Genomic DNA, 27,208 nt, shown 5'->3' with positions numbered 1-27,208 from the left:
AAAAAAAAAATTTTTTACCATTATTCTGCACTCAATACCCCATAATGAGTAAGTGTAAACAGTAAAATATTGCATTGACACTAATTTTACACCCTTTACTCAGTACTTAGTTGAAGCACCTCTGGCAGCGATAACAGCCTCAAGTTTTCTTGGGTATGATGCTGCAAGGATTTTCTGCCAGTTTTCTCTGCAGATCCACTCTGAAGCTCTGTCAGGTTAAATGGGGACCATCAGTGGACAGTCATTTTAAGGTCTCTCCAGAGATGTTCGATTGGGTTCAAGTCAGGGCTCTGACATTCACAGAGTTGTCCCTAAGCCACTCCTCTGATATCTTGGCTGTGTGCTTAGGGTCATTATCTTTCTTTAAGAATATCTTGTACTTTGCTCTATTCAGCTTTTTCTAAACCCTGACCAGTCTCCCTGTCCTAGCCACTAAAAAACACCCTCACAGCGTGATGCTGCCACTAGCATGCTTCACTGTAGTAATGGTATTTGGTATCTGGTTTGCTCCATCTATTTCATTTAGAATTGAGGCTAAAAAGTTCAATCTTGGTTTCATCAGGCACGAGAATCTTGTTTCTCACAGTCTGAGATTCCTTTAGGTGTTTTTTTACAAACTCCAGATGATCTTTCATGTGTCTTTTACTGAGGAGAAGCTTCATTCTGACTACTGTGCCATAAAGCCCAGGTTGATGGAGTGCTACAGATATGGTTGACCATTTGGAAGTTTCTTCCATTTGCATACAGAATCTTTGGAGCTCAGCCATAATGACCATTGGGTTCATGGTCACCACTCTTCTCCACTGATTAATGAGTTTGGTGGAAAGGCCAGTTCTAGGAATAGTCCTGGTTGTTCCAAGCTTCTTCCATTTAAGAATAATGGAGGCCATTGTGCTTTTGAAAACTTTTATTCCAGCAAATGTTTTACCCTTCTCCAGATCTGTGCTTGCACACAATGATGTGACTGAGTTTTGCACCAGTTCTTTCCTCCTCATGGCTTGGTTTATTACACTAAAATATAGACAGGGGGGTGTCTTTCCAAATCAAGTCCAATCAACTGAATCTATGACAGGTGAACTCCAATCAAAATGTAGAAATTTGATCAGGTTTCAAAGTTGATCAATAGAAATGAGAAGCACTCAGAGCTAAATTTCAAGTGTCACAGCAAAGGGTCTAAATACATATTTAAAAGCAAAGTCTTAATTTTTTTCTTTTTAATAAATTAGCATAATGTCTACAATTCTCTTTTCACTTTCTCATTATGTGGTATTGAGGGTAGATGGATGGGGGAAAACTAACAATATGTGAAAAAAGTGAAAGGGTCTGAAAACTTTCATTATATATATTTGAACTTTTAGCAGGATAGGGTTTTCCCCTACGCTATTTCAAAGTTGTTTTCTTTTGCAGCACTGACATATAGTCAGTATACTCTTTTGGCTTCTCTTTGTCTAATGTAACCCTATGGATATGTTTAGAGTTCATGTCAAGGGCTTCCGTGACATACTCACTTCAGTTTTATTTTTAGCATATCTGGTAGAATGTCCTAGATTTTAGGTCAGAGATATAGATATACTTCTCTTTGCATGGTGTATCTGCTACACGGCACCTAAAATTGATTGGGTTATGGCTCTGTTCACACCTATGAAGAGGAGGCGTATGAGGATGGTCTGTGGATGTCAAAGCTGGCTGTTGAGTTGGACAAATAGCTGTTAGGATACTGGAGACAGCAGACAGCAACATACTTTGTTGGTCTTTAGTGGTATATGCAGGATGAAATAACAGTTGGCTACTTTGATTTTCCTACTTAGAATTTTTAATGGTTTTCTCAGTTCAGTTTCTCAGTATTGAGATAATAAAAGCTCTGATAAAGGCATGATTACCAAGCTAGTCACATCGCCTGCCTAATGCAGTCAGTAGTTTTGCAGGGTCAAAACTGCTGACAAACTCCCTTTAAAATTGAGTCAAAGCTGGCATTTGAAATAACCAATAGCCTAGAGGTCTGAGAGAGGACAAAACGACTTTCTAAAGCTCAACTCACACATTCCTTTTAGAAGATGGTTAGATAGGAGCCCCATGTGATTAGATGGCCTTAGTTTATGTGTTGAATATTAACTGATAGTTTGTAATAGAAATTAACTTGACACTATCATTGAGTAACAAATAAATATGCATTTAATCTTTCTTTAACCTTTTTTTCCAATACGTTAGGTTTATGTGATCTTACAGCGGGTATATGCACCAATATTCATTCATTCTCTTAAAGAGAGACAAATTTCAACCATACATTTATTCATAGTTTTACAAGAATATGACAAAATTCAGACATAAATTCACAGCACTTTATTGCTTAGCATTTAGTTACATCGTGCCTTAGGCATAAATTACTAACTATTAGTGGAGCAACAGCGTCCAACAGTGGTTCCCTCTGTTTTTGGTATAAAAGATAAATTATGACAATTGGCCAGTGTATATCAGAACACAATAATAAAGATGTTTGAGGTATTTATGGACCATTAAAAAATCAAGCAAAATAAGAGAGAAATGGCACTTTCCTTGTCATTAGACATTTAGACTTTTTAGTTGTTATTGTAGTTTATATTTATTTTATTCCATTATACTATGAATTGTACTAAATTGTTACATTTCTCAAATGCAAATACAGCCCAACTAGGTATGTTTAAGAGGATCTATCAATGTTTACTGCATGATGTATGTATTATAACTATAATGGCTCCAGTAGACATGAAGCTATGGTGCTAGTCTGAGCAAAGCCCCACACATTTCTGTTTGGCAACCTAAATATTTTAGGAGATCCTATATCTAAATATTGTAGTTTTGTTTTGTTTTTAATCATGGGATGTCTTAAAAGGGTTCTCTGGGATTTTAATATCCTCAGAATACACATGTATGTAATGTCTAATTGAAACATGTTTATTGCATGTTAAAGCTTACAATTGAGTATATTCTTTGTTTTTCTGTCAGTAAATGTTTTGCTATTCTGAAAGAAACAATACCTCAATTAAAGTAAATATCAAACTTTGGTTACCATTAGATTTTTTTTTAATCTACATAGTTCCAAAATGTGTCCTAATTTTTCAATCTATCATAATAACAGTCAAAGCTGCAATTAATGAACTCTCTTTTACTGCTTATACACTAAAACCCAATAATAAGGCAATATGCAGTAAGCCCCTTAGGCTGCCAACTGTCAGGATTTTATCATTTAACACTTGGTCTATGCAGGGGATTTGGTGGAGCTTTAATTGTTAAAAAAAATATAATAAGAAATCTATCAACATATAAAATTACATGTGCACATTCACTTTAAGTGGGAACCCACATTTCTTCAGCTATAAAGCTGTGTGTGATTTTGTTGATTTGTTCCCTTTTTTGGAGAAGTTTTTTTTGGAAAACATTATTTAACTTTTCTACTGTACTGTCTTATCGTCAACTCATGTCACTTATCTAGTATCAGTGCTTCCTTCATTGGCAGTTGTAGCTATTTATTTTACCAAATAGAAAATAAATATTTTTTGAATAATTATAGCAAAATTCTTCTCACCCATATCTGCTTTCCTGGTCTATCATATCTGTATTATTTTCTATACACTTGAGTTGATCTTATATGCCTACTTTTGCCATGTATATTTACTACTTCCCCTGGTTGTATATTTCTATGGAATAATACTGCTACTATATAAAAATAAAAGTTATTATTGTTATTTCATTTGTTGAAATGCTGCCATAATTTTGGCTATAAGAAAAAAAAAGAAAAAAATAGCATATGTATATTTAAAGGGGTTATCCGAGTTATGCAAAAAAAATAATTAAGCACTGTAAATCTGATGGTCAGGAATAAATACGCAAGTTTTAGCCAAAAAACAAATATATATATATATATATACAGTATATATATATATATATATATATATATATACACACACACAAACGCAATGAATGGTAGCACCAACCTTTAGATTTGAAGATTGGGTGCAAGCTCCAATAGGAAAAGCGTCCCAGGATAATAAAAATAAAAAATAGAGCAGCACTACGGTATAGTGAAAAAAGAAAACTGTTTATACACCCAGTGGAGACGCAATGTTTCGGCTCCAACATGAAGCCTTTCTCACGCAATGTAACAATGCAAACTGAACATACTTATAGTGTGAGGAAATGACATAATCACATAATCAAGCAACTTACAAATCCCCGATGTGACTCCATTGCCAAAGTCAGCGTCTAAGAATCTCGGATGCGCATGCGCATCTGAGATTCTTAGACGCTGACTTTGGCAATGGAGTCACATCGGGAATTTGTGAGTTGCTTGATTATGTGCTTGTATCCATGTCCATAGTCATGTGACCTGGCCACTCCCCATGATAGAAGTGTTGTAGTAGCTTCTCATTTTAACCAGTTGTTATCTGGGTTATTGCACAAGTGCACTTTATATACATGAATTTTGTATTTATTCACATAATGTATTATGATATATAACTGTATCACGGTTCTATCTTATGATTATGCACTGTGTTCACCAGACCTACATTTGTACACGTATATATTTCACTTTATTTTTTCATATGTCACTTGTACAGGCATGAGTTAATGATAATTATGCTTGATGATTTCATTTCCTCACACTATAAGTATGTTCAGTTTGCATTGTTACATTGCTTGAGAAAGGCTTCATGTTGGAGCCGAAACGTCGCGTCACCACTGGGTGAATAAACAGTTTTCTTTTTTCACTATACCGGAGTGATTCTCTCTCTCCCTCTCTCTCATTCTCTCTCTCATTCTCTCTCTATATATATATATATATATATATATTTTTTTTTTTTTTTTTACGAATTCCCCTAGTTCTGTTCTGGCCCCTTTGTTTACATGCAGCTGCAGAGCTGGGGGGTAGGAGAGAATGTAACAACAATCTCATAAATATTTGTGGGTGTCAACAAAGACTGCCTTTTCCTCCCCTCTGCTATGCACTATTTGCAGTCTGACTGCTGGGATATCCAGAAGCATGTTGTTTTGTGTGGGACTATAAGTCCCAACTGCACAGTACAATAACATTGCTGATACACACAGGATCTCCCTACCTGTTCTTGTGCAATGGTCTACAGACATTTCCTCACAGCCAGCAGAAGACTACAGAGGATAGAAATCCTCCAGTCTTTGTTATATCTGTGTTTGCAGGGTGAGGAGTGAGGGAAGATCCTGTGCACAGCATTTATCTCTTCAGTGTCTGGAGAAGAGGAAACTGGGAGGCTGCTTAGTACCCGAGGCAGAGCCTCCAACTGTGAGTCCGTGCTGCTGATGGTAGAAGGGGTTAAACTTTGCTGAAGAATCCAGTTGGAGGGGAGACACAGGACAGACATCTCTGCCAGCAGAACGGGCAGTGCAGAGGGGTGCAGCTTGTTGCTCCAATCAGCACAACCTACACAGTGATGTTCCGGAACGTCATCAGAGCAGGGAGAGAAGCTGACATCACAGGTCATATGATGCTCAGCTAACTAGTAGACCGCACTATCGATGAAGTAAGTGAATTGAAAATCCCTTTCATTTGCTTAGTTAGAAACCTACAAAGAACAAAAAAATAATAACTTGGGCAACCCCTTTAATAAAGTGTAAAGATCCTTGAAATACAATTATAGAAAAAATAAGGCTTAATAATTAAATAGCACAACATGCCTATGTGCTTGATTTTCCTACAAGGTTATTTTAAAGCAGCTCCCCATCTTGTATTGCACCATCAATATCTGTACAGCACACAATGGGAAAGATATATACATTTTAGGTCGTAACTGTCATAAAAATCTCTAAAGAAGGCTGTTCTTAGACAGATGAAAGCTCTAGGCCAGGTCTGCTCTATTGGATATGTGCTTTGCTTTTGTAAGACAAACTACTGATAAAAAATAAAAAGGTTCAACTGAATTCACTTGCAAGCCTGACAATTTCTTTTTAAAGATAAAATTCAGAAATTCTACATGTCGTTGGGAGTCTCATGAAATTTTAGCAGCTGTCTGATAAAAAAAAAAAAAAACAACATGCACACTCCTGTGACAATTTTTATATCTTCATACTTCATGTGCCCTAAATAGTGGAATTAAAGATACCAGACTTGTGCCAATATGTTCTTGTCACTTAGATGTGCATTATTGTTGTTGTTTGTTTCTTGAGACCTTTTATAAAATTCAGTAAAGCTATATTATATAGTTTTCTGAATTATAGAAGTTCTTTCTTCAACAAAGACTATCTGTGTTATCAAAAAATGATTCAAGTACCTTAAGAGATACATTTGCCACCTTTGACAGCAAAAGTATTTTCTAGAAACATGTCTCTCCTTTAAGGAGTCACCTCACTTCATCATTTTGCTAAAATGTTTGCAAGTTTCCATATTTTCCATATCTAATCTTGAAACCGTTTTTCTCAATATACCATAACTAGTGATGAGCGGCATAGGCAATATTCAAATTTGCGATATTTCGCTAATTATTGGCCGAATATTTGCCATAAATTAGCAAATTCGAGAATTCGTGATCGCCAGTCATTGTTTACTTGATTGCGAAAATCGTCAATGTAATATATTCTCAATAAATTTGCGATAAATTTGCGATTAGAATATTTAACACTATTCAAGAATACGAATTTATAGCACTATATACAAAATATTCTCGAAGTGGCGATATTTGCGATTAAAATTTGCGATTCGAATATCCGCGCTCAACACTAACCATAACATGCTGATATCACCATACAAACCAATACTGATGTAACCTGAGTCATAAAGATTTACCCTTGAGAAACTGTTCCTTATAAATTTGACTTCGAAATAAAATCATCTACCATCAGTTCATTTACTATCTGACATCTACAGAATTCCACCATTCTCATCCAGATACTGAATCAATAGTGAACCGTCCTATGAAATATGTATGATCTACAAGATTATGATTTAAAAACATTTTAGAAGGTAGATCATTACATGATTTTGAGTCTATCGGGTACTCCTGGTTCCATTCAAGTTCAGCGATATGTATATAATTTTTTTCAAATATAAATTGAAATTTTTAAAACATTGAATTATTTATTTCCTGCATAAATGAAAATGTGTAAAATAGACAGCCATGTTTTATAGATAAATGTATCAGCAACAATGAATCCTTTTGATTGCTAAACATTTCTGTTCAGCATTAGTGCAGCCAAGATAGTGTCTACAGGAAGCAGCTGTGACCAATGTCATCACATTCTCATCTATCATACGTCCTGAGATTTGACCACACATTCCACCCTCTTATACGGCTAGCAAAAGCTGCTGGCAAAAGAAAGATTATCTTTCTTTTATGAGTTGTATTTGGGGGAAGATTTTGTTGGTATCTAATGTCCTTTTTAATTGTAATATTACCACTGCTCCACCATTAAATCAATCATTCTGTTAATACTTAAGTCTGGTGAGTCGAAAATGTCAGTAGAGAAAATGCTAGAACCGACTGGGCTATTAGGGCCAAAATTGGAAGTAGATCCTGATGTTAGTGCTTCTAGCCAGTCTGCTGGATCAAAGGTAGCACTAGATGAAGAGGAAGATGATGGAGACATGATGCTTTCCTGATGATCTGGTGAACATGGCAATTCAAGGTGATCTGGAGAAAAGACAGCTGAAAGACAATCCTGACCATAAAAGAAATCGTAATTTCCAGACCCAGGAAATTCTAGCATTCCAGAACTGGGCATAATTGAAGGTGGTTGAGTATCACTGCAACACTGCATCTGTTTCGCGAAATTACTGTTTTGGGCTGCAGGTGACATGTTTTGATGATTGATATCAGAATGAATGTTTTCCATTGAGATGTTATCAACATGCATTAATTCATCTGCAAAATTACAAAAAATGATTTGATTAAGACATTTTAATATCCATACAAGGATACATATTAAAAAGTTAACTTCTTTTTTTTGGTACAGCTCAGCCTAGAAAGTTTTACCCCTTATATACATATATGTCATATTCATTTGATGTCTCTTTATAAGGGCATATTCATATATGGCGGATTCATTGCAGAAATGTTTGTGGCAAAAAAACCATTCCACACATCTGAGAGGGGTTATTTCAGATGGTGTGCTTGGTTTTAACGTAACTTTATTCTTTTATAAGTTATTTACAAGTTTCTGACCACTTATAAAATGTGTTCAATGTGCTGCCCATTGTGTTGTATTGTCAATGCAACCCTCTTCTCCCACTCTTCCCACACTGATAGCAACACCGCAGGAGAAATGCTAGCACAGGCTTCCAGTATCCGTAGTTTCAGGTGCTGCACATCTCGTATCTTCACAGCATAGACGATTGCCTTCAGATGATACGAGATGTGCAGCACCTGAAACTACGGATACTGGAAGCCTGTGCTAGCATTTCTCCTGCGGTGTTGCTATCAGTGTGTGAAGAGTGGGAGAAAAGGGTTGCATTGACAATTCAACACAATGGGCAGCACATTGAACCCATTTTGTAAGTGGTCAGAAACTTGTAAATAACTCATGAAAGAATAAAGTTACGTTAAAACCAAGCACATCATTATTTTTCTTGTGAAATTCCCAATAAGTTTGATGTGTCAAATGACCCTCTTCCTATTGAAAAAAACTAAAGTTGGATTCAAAATGGCCAACTTCAAAATGGCCGCCATGGTCACCACCCATCTTGAAAAGTTTCCCCCCCTCACATATACTAATGTGCCACAAGCAGGAAGTTAATATCACCAACCATTCCCATTTTATTAAGGTGCATCCATATAAATGGCCCACCCCGTATAATGTTTCATGATATACTGTATAATTGGATGGCAAGTTACCAACTGTATAAGCTATTTTTTTGGATTAGAGGAGGAAACCTAAGTATCTGGTGAAATTCCACATAAACATCTTCCAAAATTCGACGCCAAATATAACAAAAAAATCTGAAGTTAGATTAAGAATTTTATGTGAAGCAAGGTTAAGAAAGAGGGACTTTTGTAGACAATAAGAGCACTTTTGATTCAGGTACAATTTATTTCCACCTAAATAAAATCGGACAGGTGATTCAGATGAATCGAACCAGAATTGAATGTTAAGAAATGTCCTCATCAGTAATGCCAAGGAGTATGCTAAATATTTTATGGATTACTTTATTTTCTACACTGCTCAAAAAAATAAAGGGAACACTTAAACAACACAATGTAACTCCAAGTCAATCACACTTCTGTGAAATCAAACTGTCCACTTAGGAAGCAACACTGAGTGACAATCAATTTCACATGCTGTTGTGCAAATGGGATAGACAACAGGTGGAAATTATAGGCAATTAGCAAGACACCCCCAATAAAGGAGTGGTTCTGCAGGTGGTGACCACAGACCACTTCTCAGTTCCTATGCTTCCTGGCTGATGTTTTGGTCACTTTTGAATGCTGGCGGTGCTTTCACTCTAGTGGTAGCATGAGATGGAGTCTACAACCCACACAAGTGGCTCAGGTAGTGCAGCTTATCCAGGATGGCACATCAATGCGAGCGGTGGCAAGAAGGTTTGCTGTGTCTGTTAGCGTAGTGTCCAGAGCATGGAGGCGCTACCAGGAGACAGGCCAGTACATCAGGAGACATGGAGGAGGCCGTAGGAGGGCAACAACCCAGCAGCAGGACCGCTACCTCTGCCTTTGTGCAAGGAGGAACAGGAGGAGCACTGCCAGAGCCCTGAAAAATGACCTCCAGCAGGCCACAAATGTGCATGTGTCTGCTCAAACGGTCAGAAACAGACTCCATGAGGGTGATATGAGGGCCCGACGTCCACAGGTGGGGGTTGTGCTTACAGCCCAACACCGTGCAGGACGTTTGGCATTTGCTAGAGAACACCAAGATTGGCAAATTCGCCACTGGCGCCCTGTGCTCTTCACAGATGAAAGCAGGTTCACACTGAGCACATGTGACAGACGTGACAGAGTCTGGAGACGCCGTGGAGAACGTTCTGCTGCCTGCAACATCCGCCAGCATGACCGGTTTGGCATTGGGTCAGTTATGGTGTGGGGTGGCATTTCTTTGGAGGGCCGCACAGCCCTCCATGTGCTCGCCAGAGGTAGCCTGACTGCCATTAGGTACCGAGATGAGATCCTCAGACCCCTTGTGAGACCATATGCTGGTGCGGTTGGCCCTGGGTTCCTCCTAATGCAAGACAATGCTAGACCTCATGTGGCTGGAGTGTGTCAGCAGTTCCTGAAAGACGAAGGCATTGATGCTATGAACTGGCCCGCCGTTCCCCAGACCTGAATCCAATTGAGCACATCTGGAACATCATGTCTCACTCTATCCACCAACGTCACATTGCACCACAGACTGTCCAGGAGTTGGCAGATGCTTTAGTCCAGGTCTGGGAGGAGATCCCTCAGGAGACCGTCCGTCACCTCATCAAGAGCATGCACAGGCGTTGTAGGGAGGTCATACAGGCACTTGGAGGCCACACACACTACTGAGCCTCATTTTGACTTGTTTTAAGGACATTACATCAAAGTTGGGTCAGCCTGTAGTGTGTTTTTCCACTTTTTGAGTGTGACTCCAAATCCAGACCTCCATGGGTTTAAAAATTTGATGTCTATTTTTTTCTTTTTGTGTGATCTTGTTGTCAGCACATTCAACTATGTAAATAACAAAGTATTTCAGAAGAATATTTAATTAACTCAGATCTAGAATGTGTTATTTTTGTGTTCCCTTTATTTTTTTGAGCAGTGTATATTTAATTATTATAAATACCAACCTGTATGTAATAGTGGCTCATCTTCTAATATGTCATCAATTGACTGTGAAATGGCCATCTATAGAGAAACAAAAATGACATTTAATACACACCAATGGAATATTTCCTATAGTCTTACATAAATGCACAGTGATCAATATACCTGTGCTTTCTGTATGGCCTCCTGAAGTTCTTCCTCAAAGGATCGGGGCTTCTGTACAGGACTTTCTGGACTTGCTGTGATCTGCATGGGAAGCTCAAAGTCCTGGCCAAGTACCTCACATGTGGAAGGCTGCAAAACCTGAAGCATTAACATCTTAATAGCTTCAACTGTTCCATAAAGACCAATAACTAGTTGCATTGCTGGTGCTTAAAATGACTTTTATATCTGGCATAAAATAAGCAGCCTGTGATATCCTATGTGTTGTGTGCACAAACTAGAAGAACGAGAATAATTTTCAGTTGCAGCATTACAGGACTGGGGTCATACTATTATGATTTCTGTTTGTCTTTTATGTTTGTACATATGTTATGTTAATGGACTTTAGATAATTTTTTTTTATTTATGTTTATAGGCTTATAGCTTTTTCTTATACAATCGTGAACATTGTTTCATATTTGTAGGATCTATACTTTCTCAGCCAGAACCCCGACTTGATCAGTGATGGCTTTTACTCTACCACTGTTTATATGAACATGTACTGTACTTCATTTCCTGCCTAAGTGAGAGGTGGATCCTTTATTTTATCCCTCACCTTCACTGCAGTTGAGATTAGCAGATTCCAGCAGTACTTCAGAATATAAAGCAGATGGCCGCCATACTTCCTAAAGTACTTACTGGCATTGTACCTACTGGCACAACCGATCAAGGCGATCCTCTTTCCTGTTGTGTATTACAGGTGGGGACTAATGTGATATCAACATACTGACCTAGTGGAGCACTGTTCTTTTTATTCTTCTGAGCATTAAAGGTTGACAGTGTTTACCCAAAATACAACATTACAATGCATTGAGAAAATGATGTTGACAATATGGTCTCTTTTTTAATAATTTTGTTTGTGCACACTATTTAATATGTTTGTATAGAGCAGGGGTACTCAACTGGCGGACCGCGGTCCAAATACGGACCGCGGCCGCCAGTTGTCCGGACCCCGGCCATCCTTCAGAGCGCTGCTCCTCTCCTGCACACTGTGCCGTGCAGGAGGAGGAGCTTACCGGCGCACTTCCGCCTGTCCCACAGCGCAGTGAGACAGGGCTTCCTCCACATGTAAGCGCTCCTCCTCCTGCACACTCTGGCAGCTCTGCTCAATACAGCGGCGGGCACAGGAGATGATAGTTCTCAGCAGCGCAGTGGAGGAGTCTCTCCCTCCCCCCTGTGCTGCTGCTGCCCCCGCCGCTGCCAATAAGAAGAGACGGGAGGAGGAGGGGAGGGGCTGTGGCCACTGCGCCACCAATGAAGAAAACTGACCTGTAATACAAATAGAGGAGGCGGGTGCCGGAATCAAATAGCCGACACCCGACCTCTGTGACAGGGAGCTGCGATCAGCTGCAGTTGAGTTAACCCTTCAGGTGCGGTATCTGAGGGGTTAATTGTAGCTGATCGCAGCCCCCTGTCACAAAGGTCGGGTGCCGGCTATTTGATTCCGGCACCCGCCTCCTGTATTTGTATAAGAAACGTTGGTGGCACAGTGCGGCCCCCCCCCCCCCCCAGTATAAGAAATATTGGTGGCGCAGTGCCCCCCCCCTTCCCCATTATAATAAACATTGGTGGCTCATTGGGAAGTGCCAATGAGGGTTAAAAATAATAAGAGAAAATTAACTCACCTCCTCCAGTTGATCGCGTAACTGCCGGTCTCCAGTTCTTACTTCTTTCTTCAGGACCTGTGGTGACGTCACTGAGCTCATCACATGGCCCAATACCATGGTGATGGATCATGTGATGAGCTCAGTGATGTCACCACAGGTCCTGCGTCCTGAAGAAAGAAGTAAGAACTGGAGACCGGCAGTTACGCGATCAACTGGAGGAGGTGAGTAAATTATTTTTTAACCCTCATTGGCACTGCCCACTGCGCCACCAATGTTTATTATATTGGGGGGGGCGCACTGCGCCACCAATGTTTATTATACTGGGGTGATGGGGGGGCGCACTGCGCCACCAATGTTTATTATACTGGGGTGATGGGGGGGCGCACTGCGCCACCAATGTTTATTATTTTGAGGGGGGGCGCACTGCGCCACCATTGTTTATTATTTTTAGGGGGGGCGCACTGCGCCACCAATGTTTATTATATTGGGAGGCACACTGCGCCACCAATGTTTATTATATTGGGGGGCACACTGCGCCACCAATGTTTATTATATTGGGGGGCACACTGCGCCACCAATGTTTATTATATTGAGGGGGGGCGCACTGCGCCACCAATGTTTATTATACTGGGGTGATGGGGGGGCGCACTGCGCCACCAATGTTTATTATTTTGAGGGGGGGCGCACTGCGCCACCAATGTTTATTATATTGAGGGGGGGCGCACTGCGCCACCAATGTTTATTATATCGGGGTGATGGGGGGGCGCACTGCGCCACCAATGTTTATTATTTTGAGGGGGGGCGCACTGCGCCACCAATGTTTATTATATTGAGGGGGCCGCCAGACGAAAAAGTCGGACATGTAGTACTTTTAGTCTGGCGGCCTCTCACCGTGCTGCGCCGTAACTCTGCCCCCATCCCCATTATAGTCGATGGGCACAGAGCAGCGGCACGGCGAAGTAGTGGCAAGATGGATCTGACAGGGTGAGCAGCCTGTCGGATCCGTCCTGCTGCAAGTGTGAAAGTACCCTTACTAATGAGCGCTTCCATCATGGAACGCCCATTAGTACAGCCTTTACCTCCACCGCTACTTGTGCTAGTAAAAAAAAATATATATTACGGTACCTCCACCTCCATTTGCTCACGCTGTGGAGAACACTCCCTGCTGACTAGAAGCTCAGGACAGGACCTACAAGACGCCATCACGTTAGAGCACTGGTCCTGAGCGTGCAGTCAGCAGCGAATGTTCACCGCAGCCAGGTGAATGCAAATTATAATTTTTTTTTTTGCAAAAGCAGAGAAGGGGGGCACTAATGGGGGCAATACTCTTACTGGGGGCACTAATGGGGACATTATTCTTACTGGGGCACTAATGTGGCCATTACTAATTCTGGGACTTACCCGGGGCGCTCCACTATAACGTCAGAGCGCCCCACGCGCATGTATCACATGATCGCATGGCATCTTTACTGTTGGCGTTCAGCTCGGACCTTCACCTGACTGCAGACCCTGGTATGTGGACCTTTAATAAAACTAGTTGAGTACCCCTGGTATAGAGCCATGTAAATGAATTCCTATTTGACCACTAACAATTTACCTACCATATAGCTTTCACTGACTTCTGAACTCATAAGTTGCTCCTGTGCAGATGGTGCAAATTCAGACCCGTCACTGTTGAGACTATATAGATATTGCGTGTCTTTGGTTTGTGCTTTAGCGCAAGAAAGTGTCACAGTTTCATCTACTTCTGTTTTAATAGATATCCTGGCATTGAACTTTTCATTCTTTCTTCTGTTTTTTAATCGTTTGTGCATTTCTAATTCTACTCGGAGGTCTTCTGCTTGCTTTTGTTCTTGGAGTAATTTCCATGTCAGGTTTTCAATTACTTTTTGTTTCTCGAGAAGAACCTGCTCATCATCAATTCCCTGCATTGCCATGTCATTGTCTTGATTGGGTGTCTGGGTATCCGAACTCTCTGTAACACTGCAGGTCGTTTCAGATGTCTCATGAAGACTCCCAGCATAAGATGGTGATGGGGAGTTCTGAAATGTGCAAAGTGCAACAGGGGTAGTCTCACGTGATGACTGATTTTGTAGTGAAGGCAGTTCAATGACAGGAGTTAACAAGCCTGCACTCTGAATGGGGGCTGGAATGGTCTTTGTACGTGGGATTTGGTACGGCCTAAGGCGCTCCAATAAAGCTGGCTTTGTTCCCGACACAGGTAGCCCTCTTTTGCGTAGATGTTGTCGTAATTCTGAAACCTTGCAAAATGATATGAACATTTAAAGCCATTGATCAGTAGTAAGTCTATGTAGTAATTCGGTGCTAAGTACAGATAAAATAAATGCAGTTTATATTTTTAGGGCCCCTTTACATAGGCTGATAGAGCATTCATGACCATTGCCCACTCACTTTAGCTTTATTTAAGAGGCACATTGATCGCTAGGGCTGAATGATCATTTATTCAGATACAGTTTCATTATACAGGGTGATCTGCTGCTGACAATGTTTTTTTGTGCGGCATAAATGGCCAGGTTAGCAAACGTGCATTTGAGGTGCCAAAATTAACCCAATCGAATTAGCCAATTTTGAGAGTACTTCACATTCAACCAAACCAGAGCTTGGGGTCTGTTTAAACTTGTCTTCTGGATAGTATAACATATTGGGGACAAATATTTTTGCTTTAAGGAAAAGTAGAACGCGCACCAAAAATAGTCCATCACTTTCTCCATGAATCTCTGTGGTCCAAATTTTGACTCGTATTACAATTAATAATGAGAAATATACAAATTGATCTTCTGTATGTGTCCAAGGAGCTGACCAATGCTTCCCTTCCTCCTCATTATCCTGTGTCTGACTGCAAGATAAGTGGCTGGAGCAGGAGCCTCCCTCCTCTGTCCAATCATATTGAACAAAGTAATGTTAAGACCCATCCCTTGACTAAGCCTTGCCCCCACAGTCTCCAGCAGAATATGGAACTTATGAGCAAGAGATTACCCTTGTGTATGCTGCAGAATTTCCAAAAGACTGCTTGTTTTAAGAACATGCATAATATAGTGCAGACTGCCAATGGGGACAATATTAGATCATAATTACTTTTATCATTTATTTTTCTAACACATTCTAATTTTACATAGAAATGTATATAAGATATTGAAGTAAACTAGAAAATTATGTTTTCATACTTACTGTGAGATCATCCAAGTTTGCTGGCAACATTTCTGGTTTCAAAGGAGAGTTTGTTGGTGAATTGGGTACTGGCGTCATAACTGTACCAGATGCAGGTGAGAGATTTATGGTGGGTGTTCCAGCTTGCGTAGTTCCTGTAAAGCTAATCACTTGATCTGCTGAGATACTAAAGATTGATAAAAAATAACCTTGTAAATACACATTCTGGTGCATTTAGAAATGTACCTATCTAGGTTATGAAATACCTTGTTGTCAGAGGGTGAACTGTTTGAACACAAAAAGTTTGGTTTTGTTGCTGGTTGAGGATCTGCAGCTGGAGGAAAATCTGTTGCTGTTGCAGCAAACGAGAATAGGCAGCATCCATTGCAACCGGAGACCTGTCTGCTTTCTGGTCTGGTGGAATGTACTGATGATATTTGAGTTTCTTTACTTTGGGTTTAGAATCTTTGTTTTTTTTTTGCCGTTGGCTTTTTCCAATGTCAGATGGTTTTGCTGGAACCTTAATGAACCAAAATTAAAAAAGAATAAGTAGATAACAACTGTTGAAATCTCATCCATATATGTACTGTAATCATCTTCAGATATTATATGTGCAAATCCGCACACGAAATCTGGAACAATTCACTTTAATTTACAAACTTTAATAAAGCTCCGGGCTCTAGATTCATGCCAAATACTGCAATATCTTCTCATATATATGTTACTTCTGAATGTCTTCTTTATAATTGTATTTATTTGTTCCAAATGATAATCTTAGAATCCAGCACTAGTCATATTATAAAAACAAAAATATATCACATCCTACTTTGAGAGGCATTTTTTTTATAACATACTGTATCGGTATAAGAAAATAATGCATATCATAGCCTGTTTTTAAAAAAATAAAATACTGTATCTGTATGAGAAAATACCTTAGGAATTCCAGATGAAGCCTGTGCTGAATGATGGATGACTGGCCTATTGGTTGCCAATGGGTCAGCCTCTACAATAGCCCCTGCAACTGGCTGGTTCACCTCAATTATTTGAGGAAGATCCAACTAGAAGAAAGTTACAGAGATGATATTAGTTATTATTACTATGGTTTCAGATGAGAGCTTATCAATGAATTACATACAAAGTAATATAGTTTCAGCTGTATGATTTTCTGTTTCAGTTTATTGCATTCCAAGTTCCCAAAATGATGAAATATGGCCTTTTGACATTAGTACATAGTTTTACAGTAGAGATTTTTACTAGGATTTTCATACTATAAGACATGATCAATGTGCATTTTTTTCTGTTTCAAAGTACAGTCATACCTGAAACGCATTGCTTGTGGGTGTTGGGGACAGATTAACTGAAAGACCAGGAGAAGGAGCAAAGCGAGGAGAAGAAGAGGTGGATGAAGAAGAGCTGGTGATGTCATCATCAAAGGAAAAAGTATCAGAAGATGAAGAGATCTGGACCTGGTCTTTAAAGAAAAAATATGTATTGTCTAGGTGAAATTTGGTTGAGGCCCCTTTCATTTTTTCTTGTAAATGCACATTGTACTTTTTTGGACAGATAAAACTATACACTCACACTGTCAGTTCAGTTCCTTTGCTAGTAAGATGACCATATACATTGGATAAATATCACCCAATCCCAGTGATCTGGGTTGGGATTCAACTTGTTCAATCATTAGTTCCCCCAGTTAAGTACCATCAGAAGTGTTTAACTATAGCTTTGCACTTTCTTCCTATTGAAATAAACATGCACTATGAGTGCTTTTGTTGATAAGGGAGTCGCTAGAACATAGCTGTCAGAGTAATGAGCATTTTACTGGCAGCTCTTTGCTTTTCTCATCTGATGTCTATTGTGAAGCTTAAGATAGCCATACATATTATATAGTTGTTGCACTCATTTGGTCAATAGCTATACCTGTTGCTTCACCAATACACATGTACCCTTGGCTCAAAAGGGAATAAGCCACTGACAGACACCTCTGATATTGACGTATGCCCCTAAGAACAAAATGATTAGGAATGTTGAAATTCAAGATATTCGACCCTACTTTTCCCTGACATCTATCATCAAAGGAAAGTTAGGACATACCGATACATATTACATGGTCAACCATTCCTGCCAAAATTGAGTTTTTCCTACATCAATCTAAGGGTGGGTTCACACTAGCATTATGGAGTCAGTTATGGATTTCTGTTATAACAGGGTTATAACGGAATCCCTAAGACGGAAGGGCGGATCGACAGGACTTTGTTTTCAGTCTTGCATAACGGGACCCAGACGGATCAGTTATGTTTTCCCATAGACTTCTATTAGGACAGAGCAAAACGGAATGCCTCTTAACCCCTTAGGGACGCATGACGTACTGGTACGGCATGTTTCCCGAGTCCTTAAGGACCCATGACGTACCAGTACGTCATGGGTTTAAACCGCGATTGCGGCGCGGCGGGAGTTAATCAGAAAAGGATGCCCGCTGAAATCATTCAGTGGGCATCCTGTCACAATGCTGGGGGGGGTCATGTGACCCCCCATATCGGCGATCGCAGCAAACCGCAGGTCAATTCAGATCTGCGGTTTGCAGCGCTTTCTGCAGTTTCTGATCCCCACGGTCCCTGACTGCAGGGATCAGAAACTTTAAAATTCCCAAAATAAAGATTTTTCACCCCCCCCCTGCACCCCTGAATGATTTTATGCCGGCGGGTGGTGCAAAGGGGGGGGGTTGCAGGCGGTGCGGGAGGCGGGCGGTGCAGCAGGCGGTATCGCGATCCCCCGCCCGCCTCCTCTTAAATATTCATTGGCGTCCAGTGGGTATACCAGTGTGTCAGCACATTGCTGACACTCTGGTATAAACGGCTGACATCTGTGCTGTGATGTCAGCCATTTAACCCTTTCCATACCACGGTCCGTACGGACCGCTGTATGGAAAAGGCTAACAGTCAGGGAGCCCCCCTCCTTCCCCTTCCCCGTCTGCTCAGTTGTGGCAGACTGGGAAGGTTCTCAGGCATCCTGCTGTCCATGGGGCTGAACAGATCTGTGCTAAAGGCAGAGATCTGTTCAGACAAAGTGTAAGTAAAATACAGTACAAAACACTATATAGTGTACTGTACTGTAATATACAGACATCAGACCCACTGGATCTTCAAGAACCAAGTGGGTCTGGGTCAAAAAAAAGTTAAAAAAAAAGTAAAGATAAAAAAAAAAAAAACATTTATCACTGAATAAAAATTAAAAAAATAAAATACACTACACATATTAGGTATCGCCGTGTCCGTAAAGACCTGATCTATAAAACGGTCATGTTACTTTCCCCGCACGGTGAACGCCATAACAAAAAAAAAAAACTATGAGAAAATTGAAATTTTGCCCACCTTACTTCCCAAAAAAGGTAATAAAAGTGATCAAAAAAGTCATATGTACGCCAAAATAGTACCAATCAAACCATCATCTCATCCCGCAAAAATCATACCCTACCCAAGATAATCGCCCAAAAACTGAAAAAACGATGGCTCTTAGACTATGGAAACACAAAAACATGATTTTTTTTGTTTCAAAAATGAAATCATTGTGTATAACTTACATAAATAAAAAAAATATACATATTAGGTATCGCCGCGTCCGTATCGACCGTCTCTATAAAAATATCACATGACCTAACCCCTCAGGTGACCACCGTAAAAAAAAAAAAAAAAAGCTGTAAAAAAAGCCATTTTTTGTCATCTTACGTCACAAAAAGTGTAATAGCAAGCGATCAAAAGTCATATGCACCCAAAAATAGTGCCAATCAAACCATCATTTTATCCCACAAAAAATGAGACCCTACTTAAGATAATCGCCCAAAAACTTAAAAAACTATGGCTCTCAGACTATGGAGATACTAAAACATGATTTTTTTTGTTTCAAAAATGAAATCATTGTGTAAAACTTACATAAATAAAAAAATTGTATACATATTAGGTATTGCCGTGTCCGTGACAACCTGCTCTATAAAAATACCACATGATCTAACCTGTCAGATGAATGCTGTAAATAACCAAAAAAAAAAACGGTGCCAAAAAAGCTATTTCTTGTAACCTTGCCTCACAAAAAGTGTAATATAGAGCAACCAAAAATCATATGTTAGGGCTCTTTCACACCTGCGTTCTTTTCTTCCGGCATAGAGTTCCGTTGTCGGGGCTCTATGCCGGAAGAATCCTGATCAGTTTTATCCCCATGCATTCTGAATGGAGAGAAATCCGTTCAGGATGCATCAGGATGTCTTCAGTTCCGGAACGGAACGTTTTTTGGCCGGAGAAAATACCGCAGCATGCTGCGCTTTTTGCTCCAGGCCAAAAATCCTGAAGACTTGCCGCAAGGCCGGATCCGGAATTAATGCCCATTGAAAGGCATTGATCCGGATCCAGCCTTAAGCTAAACGTCGTTTCGGCGCATTGCCGGACCCGACATTTAGCTTTTTCAGAGTGGTTACCATGGCTCCCAGGACGCTAAAGTCCTGGCAGCCATGGTAAAGTGTAGCGGGGAGCGGGTGAGCGGCTCACCGGGCGCTCCACAGTGACGTCAGGGCGCCCCAAGCGCATGGATCACGTGATCACATGGATCACGTCATCCATGCGCATGGGGCGCTCTGACGTCATTCTGGAGCGCCCCGGGAGCCACACGGACTGCAAGTATACCGCTCCCCGCTCCTACTATGGCAACCAGGACTTTAATAGCGTCCTGGGTGCCATAGTAACACAACGCATTTTGAAGACGGCTCCGTCTTCAAATGCTTTCAGTACACTTGCATTTTTCCGGATCCGGCGGGCACCTCCGGCAACAGAAGTGCACGCCGGATCCCAACAACGCAAGTGTGAAAGAGGCCTAACCTAAACTAGTACCAACAAAACTGCCACCCTATCCTGTAATTTCTAAAATGGGGTCACTTTTTTGGAGTTTCTACTCTAGGAGTGCATCAGGGGGGCTTCAAATGGTACATGGTGTCAAAAAAAACAGTCCAGCAAAATCTGCCTTCCAAAAACCGTATGGCATTCCTTTCCTTCTGTGCCCTGCCGTGTGCCCGTACAGCAGTTTACGACCACATATGGGGTGTTTCTGTAAACTACAGAATCAGAGCCATAAATAATGAGTTTTGTTTGGCTGTTAACCCTTGCTTTGTAACTGGAAAAAAATATTAAAATGGAAAATCTGCCAAAAAAGTTAAATTTTGAAATTGTATCTCTATTTTCCATTAATTCTTGTGTAACAGCTAAAGAATGTCAAAAAAACCAGTCCAGCAAAATCTGCCTTCCAAAAACCATACGGCGCACAGTAGTTTACAGCCACATATGGGGTGTTTCTGCAAACTACAGAATCGGGGCAATAAATATAGCATTTTGTTTGGCTGTTAACCCTTGCTTTGTTACTGAAAAAAAATGGATTAAAATGGAAAATTTGCCCAAAAAAAAAATCGAAATTCTGAAATTTTATCACCATTTACCATTAACTCTTGTGGAACACCTAAAGGGTTAACGACGTTTGTAAAATTAGTTTTGAATACCTTGAGAGGTGTAGATTCTAGAATCGGGTCATTTGTGGGTGGTTTCTATTATGTAAGCCTCACAAAGTGACTTCAGACCTGAACTAGTCCTTAAAAAGTGGGTTTTTGAAAATTTCTGCTAAAATTGTAACATCCCCCAAAAATAAAATATCATTCCCAAATTGATTCAAACATGAAGTAGGCATATGGGGAATGTAAAGTAATAACTATTTTTGTAGGTATTACTATGTATTATAGAAGTAGAGAAATTGAAACTTGGAAATTTGCAATTTTTTACACATTTTTGGTAAATTTGGTATTTTTTTACTTCATTTTACCAGTGTCATGAAGTACAATATGTGATGAAAAAACTATCTCAGAATGGCCTGGATAAGTCAAAGCATTTGAAAGTTATCAGCACTTAAAGTGACACTGGTCAGATTTGCAAAAAATCCTTAAGGTGAAATAGGGCTGAGTCCTTAAGGGGGTTAAAGGCTTCCGTTTTGCATTCCATCCTATGGATTCCGTTATGTTCCATTATAACCCTGTTATAACGGAAAGCCATAACGGACACCATAACGCTAGTGTGAACACACCCTATTATGTACTTTATGGCCACCTTACGTCTCTTTCTGGGCTCCTTATAAAGATGGTTTGATTGACAATACAATTCTTTGTCACTTTTGCATATACTAACGGATACATGAATTCAACAAGCAATTAGGGAAGTAAACAATGTAATTTTTAACATTCAGTTGTTGCGAGCACGCCCATACACAAATTCACACTTATTTGGCATGCCTTAACAGTGTTAAAACTTGTGCTTTCTACTTTAGTGTCCTTTCCATTTCTTAGTTCTACCATTTTTAGATTTGAAGGGGTTGTTCATGATTACAAAAACATGGCTGCTTCCTTCTAAAACCAGCATCACCCCTGTTCACAGGTTATATGCAGAGTTGCTGCTTTGTCCCATTGAGCCAAGTTGCAATACCAGACACAACTCATGGACAGGGGTGGTATTGTTTTTCTAATCATGGACAACCTTCTTAAATTACTGTGGTAATGTGAAAAAGAGCAGAAACTTAGCCAAAGCATGGAATATGTTGTTCTTGAAACTATAGATATTTCATTTTTGTTAGGTCGGCTGTTTTATTAAGCTAATTCAATTTATTTAGCTAAGGTTATTTAGAGGTCAAATATGGAATTATGATACAATACAAAGTAGGGAAAGAAAGAACCCCATTTCAAGAAAAACTAAATAAATATGACTTAACATATAGATAAGTATGAAGAACCTAATAGTAAAAGTAGCATATGATTGTATTATTTCGTAAATGAATGTAGTAATTTCTAATATGTGCTCCATAATATTTTACATAATATTCGCAATAAAATTGTGAATTCTAGAATTTGTGATCTCCAGTCATTATTTTCGCGATTGCGCAAATCAGCACTAATGATGCGCATATGTTTTGTGCAATACATGCAACTTCACATTTTATCAGGTCTGACTACATACTACTGTTTGGTGCACTAAGTATTGTTGTGACATCACAGCACTATGTCTGTAGCATGTATGTATGCACAACAGAGAAACAGTAATTCCTATCACACTACCTAACACCCTGCACTGGAACCTATCAGCTACACTATATCACTATCTAACCTACACTGAGTATCTCCCAATAACTATCTGTATTATATACAGTACAGACCAAAATTTGGACACACCTTCTCATTCATAGAGTTTTCTTTATTTTCATGACTTTGAAAAATTGTAGATTCACACTGAAGGCATGGTTTTCACTTCACAGGTGTGCCCTGTCAGGTTTAATAAGTGGGATTTCTTGCCTTATAAATGGGGTTGGGACCATCAGTTGCGTTGAGGAGAAGTCAGGTGGATACACAGCTGATAGTCCTACTGAATAGACTGTTAGAATTTGTATTATGGCAAGAAAAAAGCAGCTAAGTAAAGAAAATCGAGTGGCCATCATTACTTTAAGAAATGAAGGTCAGTCAGTTAGCCGAAAAATTGGGAAAACTTTGAAAGTAAGGGCTATTTGACCATGAAGGAGAGTGATGGGGTGCTGCGCCAGATGACCTGGCCTCCACAGTCACCGGACCTGAACCCAATCGAGATGGTTTGGGGTGAGCTGGACCGCAGAGTGAAGGCAAAAGGGCCAACAAGTGCTAGGCATCTCTGGGAACTCCTTCAAGACTGTTGGAAGACCATTTCAGGGGACTACCTCTTGAAGCTCATCAAGAGAATGCCAAGAGTGTGCAAAGCAGTAATCAAAGCAAAAGGTGGCTACTTTGAAGAACCTAGAATATGACATATTTTCAGTTGTTTCACACTTGTTTGTTATGTATATAATTCCACATGTGTTAATTCATAGTTTTGATGCCTTCATAGTCATGAAAATAAAGAAAACTCTTTGAATGAGAAGGTGTGTCCAAACTTTTGGTCTGTACTGTATATGAGCTAACTAACTATCTAATGTAATTGGATAAGGAATAGGATCCAGATGAAAGCAACGAGCACAGCAATGTGACTTCTCTCTCTCTCTCTCTCAGAACTGCAAAAAACAGCATAAAATGGCTGCTGGGGAGTTTCTTATATAGTAAAGGGGTAGCCAACTTTCCTATTGGTTGCGTGGGATGTTGCCAAGTTCTGAAAAATATATTTTAGCCTTCTCATTGGCCCACAAGCAAGAAGGGAGGTTACTGATGAAAAAAATCTAGAATATTCTCGATTATGAATATATAGCACTATATTCTACATAAATATTCATAATTAGAATATTAACGATCAACACTACTCCAGAATCAAGGCATGTTAATCAACTGATTAATCCTTTGAAACTTGAGCTGGTGGGAGGAGCATTCACATGGTCAAACACCTAGATATTATCCCATGTAGAAAGCCATATAAGTGTTCCTCACCTTTTACTCCATTTTTCATCCCATTTGCCAGTGGCAGAATGTTTTTCTTTACAAGTTCTAAAGGCCCAGGTCGATGTAAAATTTTTTCATTCAAATCTTCAGCCAAGCGAACTTTTTTCTCTTTAAGCTCATCAGATTCAATTGCACCATCTATAACATAGTATATAGCATACATTAATTGTGGCTTTATTTGATAGATCCATCAATTGATAAAATAATAAGAAAACCCAATGTTCACCATATTTATTATGCAGAAAAAAAATCTTAGGAGAAGCCTCAATCAATTAGAGATTAGTTGAAGTACAACATGCACGGTTAGGCAATCTGAAAATGGGATATTTGCCTGCACACAGCATGTTAAAAGGTATTGCTGTCACAGAGTTGCAGTAAGATATTCTATCAATAAACCATGATGCCCATTTTGGATACCATCATGATGGCCTCATCTTATGACTATAATAAACTAAAATTAGATTACACTGATATCAAAATGTGTCCTTATTTCAGAAAAAGGATATGGAAAACTTAAAGGGAATTGGTCATCACTGCCACCACTGTGTAATACACAATGGTAATATTTTTCCAAAGATGCCACTGTCAACTACAGAATAAGGAAAATCCCCCAGAAATGAGATAATTGCAGAGGGTCAATTGAAACAATTCACCAAAATAAAGAATAAAGGAGTCCTCTCTAGAGGAGTTATGTAGTCCCACATTGCTCCTTCTGGCTTGATCGATGTCCCAAGGCCTTTACATGTTTATAAGTTAGTTCTGCATATGCTCAGTGAAGCATGGTTTACTAGCCTTCGCTTCATCTGCATCCTGTGCACAGGGCTAGCTTGTAATGATGGATCTTGACCTGTGGGACATCAGTCAAGCCAGAAGTAGCGTGGGATACCACAAACTCTCATGACCCCCGGACTGCCTTATTGCTCTACATAGGTAGAATGCTATTTTCTAACGTAATTTCTCTCTTTATGCCGTGACATTTCATATGTAGAAACCTATTACAATCGTGCATGATGTTATGGGAGCAATTTAGGTGCTGAAATTGTGAACACAGGTACCACTTAAAATAATCAAGGTTTATGAAAAAAGCATAGGTGCTTCTACATGCATAATACAAGCTGTATCAGCTTTCCAGGCATCATTTAGAGGAAGAGTGATGTTAACTGACAAAATATGTATTTTCTTAAATTCTCACTCGTTTAGGGCATCACATATGGATCATAAAACCTGTGTAGAAATGTTTTAGCAATACAGCCCTGCTCTACCGTGCACGTTCCACTTCAGAGCTCGGTAAAACTGACATCACACACCCACCTCCCAAGTGTGACAAAAATAAATCCAACCTTCAGAAAAAGGCATCTTCATGGCAGCCACTTTGTGGAGTTTGTTCTGAGTCTTGCACTTCATGAAATCCTCTGGCTGTAAAGCAATACATGGTATAATTCTCTGAAATAATGAATGTTAAGTTTTTAACTTTAGATTTTTCCCCAATCCAACCAGTGTCCCAATATTTTCCAATATCGGGCACTGGGGCTAAAGGAGCCTACACTGAATGATGGAATTAATTGCTACATGAACAATGGACTCCACTACTGCAAGTCCCATCATTCCTATGAAGGCTTGTTCTTGTAGTTTCAGATTAGGGTTCTTCTGGCCTACCAGAGGAATTTTTTATGAGGTAATAGCCTCTCTCTATACAAAACCAGCATTAATTCCATCATAAGATAAATTAACAATTCACACATACACATTCAAACTCTCCTGACTCCCTTTTGGCTCCCCCACATAAACATATATGTTTGGGTTAGTGTAAAAAGTGTGTGTATTCAGTGGAGAGATGGGAAAAAGTGCTACCAGACACTTCTGGCAGTGACATGTGGCTAGCTCTAGGTGTAAAAAATAAGAATAAGTGTATAAATAATCGAATTTGTGCTATTGTTTACTGTAATAACACTAAGGCACAAGTACAGGGGTTTACTATGGAATTCAGGTGTGTACCTCTTAGGCTAGGTTCACACATACAGTTTTTGAGCCAAAAACAGTAGTGGATCCAAATTAAAGGAGCTTCACACCATTTGTCATGATGTAAGGAGACCCGGTCACCACCGCTGCCATTGATTGGTTACAGTGATGTCAAACCGAATGTTAACATTGGGGGAGCCCAACGGAGCATCATAGGCCTGGAGGAGAAGGAGTGGGGAGCCAGCTCAGGGAATCTATTATTTTACTAATCTGGCTAATTGGGGGGCAGGGGGTTGTGGGTTCCAAATGAATGGTTTATAAACACACTCTCTTTAGTATCCACTCATGTGCATCTCCTCCAAAAAATTCCCCTGTATGTGTGAAATCCAGACTCAGAAGGACCAAGTTTCTTGTGTTTTTTTCTTGAAACCCTTTACACATATAGCATATTTTTCTTCGGTCTGCATTTTCAGGCATGGAGTGAATTTTCACTATGGATTTTGTCCTTTGCAATTCAATTCAAATGAAAAAATCCACAATAAAATCCACATGTAACACATCGGTGGCATCTGAGCATACTACAATATAAAACACTATAAAACCAACTGATCTCACAAAGAATTATGATACACATGGAATTATATGCAAGAAACAAACTGGTATTATATTAAACAATTGCCCATATTCATGGAACAGACCACAAATTTTAAAAAAAATGGTCGCTTACTTTATGTCCTAAAGTTGCATTTTGCTCGGAGCAATTTGTATGTGCTTTATTGACAGCTAGAAGGATAATTAAATACGTTAGTCATTTCATTAGACATATTGCATATATTGCAAAAACAGTAGCTGATCAATGTGATTTTATTGATGAAAAAAAAAAGGACATTTTCTCCTCACTAGAGAGGTCTGATTTTATTTATTGGTTGGCAGACTTGATTCAAGTACTAATTAATTTAACCCTGATTGCCCTGAAAATTTGTGTATGATACATTAGATTCTTACACTGGTGGCCTGTGTCTGTCATTGTCCACCTATCCCGATTCCCGGGTGGGCGCAAGTGTCTC

General features: G+C 39.6%; 1 protein-coding gene across 4 annotated transcripts in view; it reads right to left on the bottom strand.

Moving 5' to 3' along the window:
* Window positions 1-6,644: 6,644 nt before the first annotated feature.
* The window catches only part of LOC121002810 (myocardin-like), a 48,646-nt gene continuing 28,082 nt past the window's right edge, over window positions 6,645-27,208 (bottom strand). For all 4 annotated transcript variants that reach the window (XM_040434386.1, XM_040434404.1, XM_040434395.1 and 1 more), the window contains 11 exons: window positions 26,869-26,924; window positions 25,523-25,598; window positions 24,171-24,320; window positions 17,032-17,183; window positions 16,645-16,770; window positions 15,979-16,232; window positions 15,734-15,899; window positions 14,146-14,805; window positions 10,902-11,039; window positions 10,760-10,817; window positions 6,645-7,865 (listed from right to left, as the gene is read on the bottom strand). In XM_040434386.1, coding sequence (XP_040290320.1) covers window positions 7,396-7,865; window positions 10,760-10,817; window positions 10,902-11,039; window positions 14,146-14,805; window positions 15,734-15,899; window positions 15,979-16,232; window positions 16,645-16,770; window positions 17,032-17,183; window positions 24,171-24,320; window positions 25,523-25,598; window positions 26,869-26,924 — 2,306 coding nt within the window. In that variant the 3' untranslated portion in view covers window positions 6,645-7,395. The remainder of the gene's footprint in view (window positions 7,866-10,759; window positions 10,818-10,901; window positions 11,040-14,145; window positions 14,806-15,733; window positions 15,900-15,978; window positions 16,233-16,644; window positions 16,771-17,031; window positions 17,184-24,170; window positions 24,321-25,522; window positions 25,599-26,868; window positions 26,925-27,208) is intronic.

The sequence above is a fragment of the Bufo bufo genome, chromosome 1, assembly GCF_905171765.1.
Source record: "Bufo bufo chromosome 1, aBufBuf1.1, whole genome shotgun sequence".
NCBI lineage: Eukaryota > Metazoa > Chordata > Amphibia > Anura > Bufonidae > Bufo > Bufo bufo.
The sequence above is the reverse complement of the archived record's forward strand: the minus strand, read 5'-3'. Positions and strand labels throughout refer to the sequence as shown.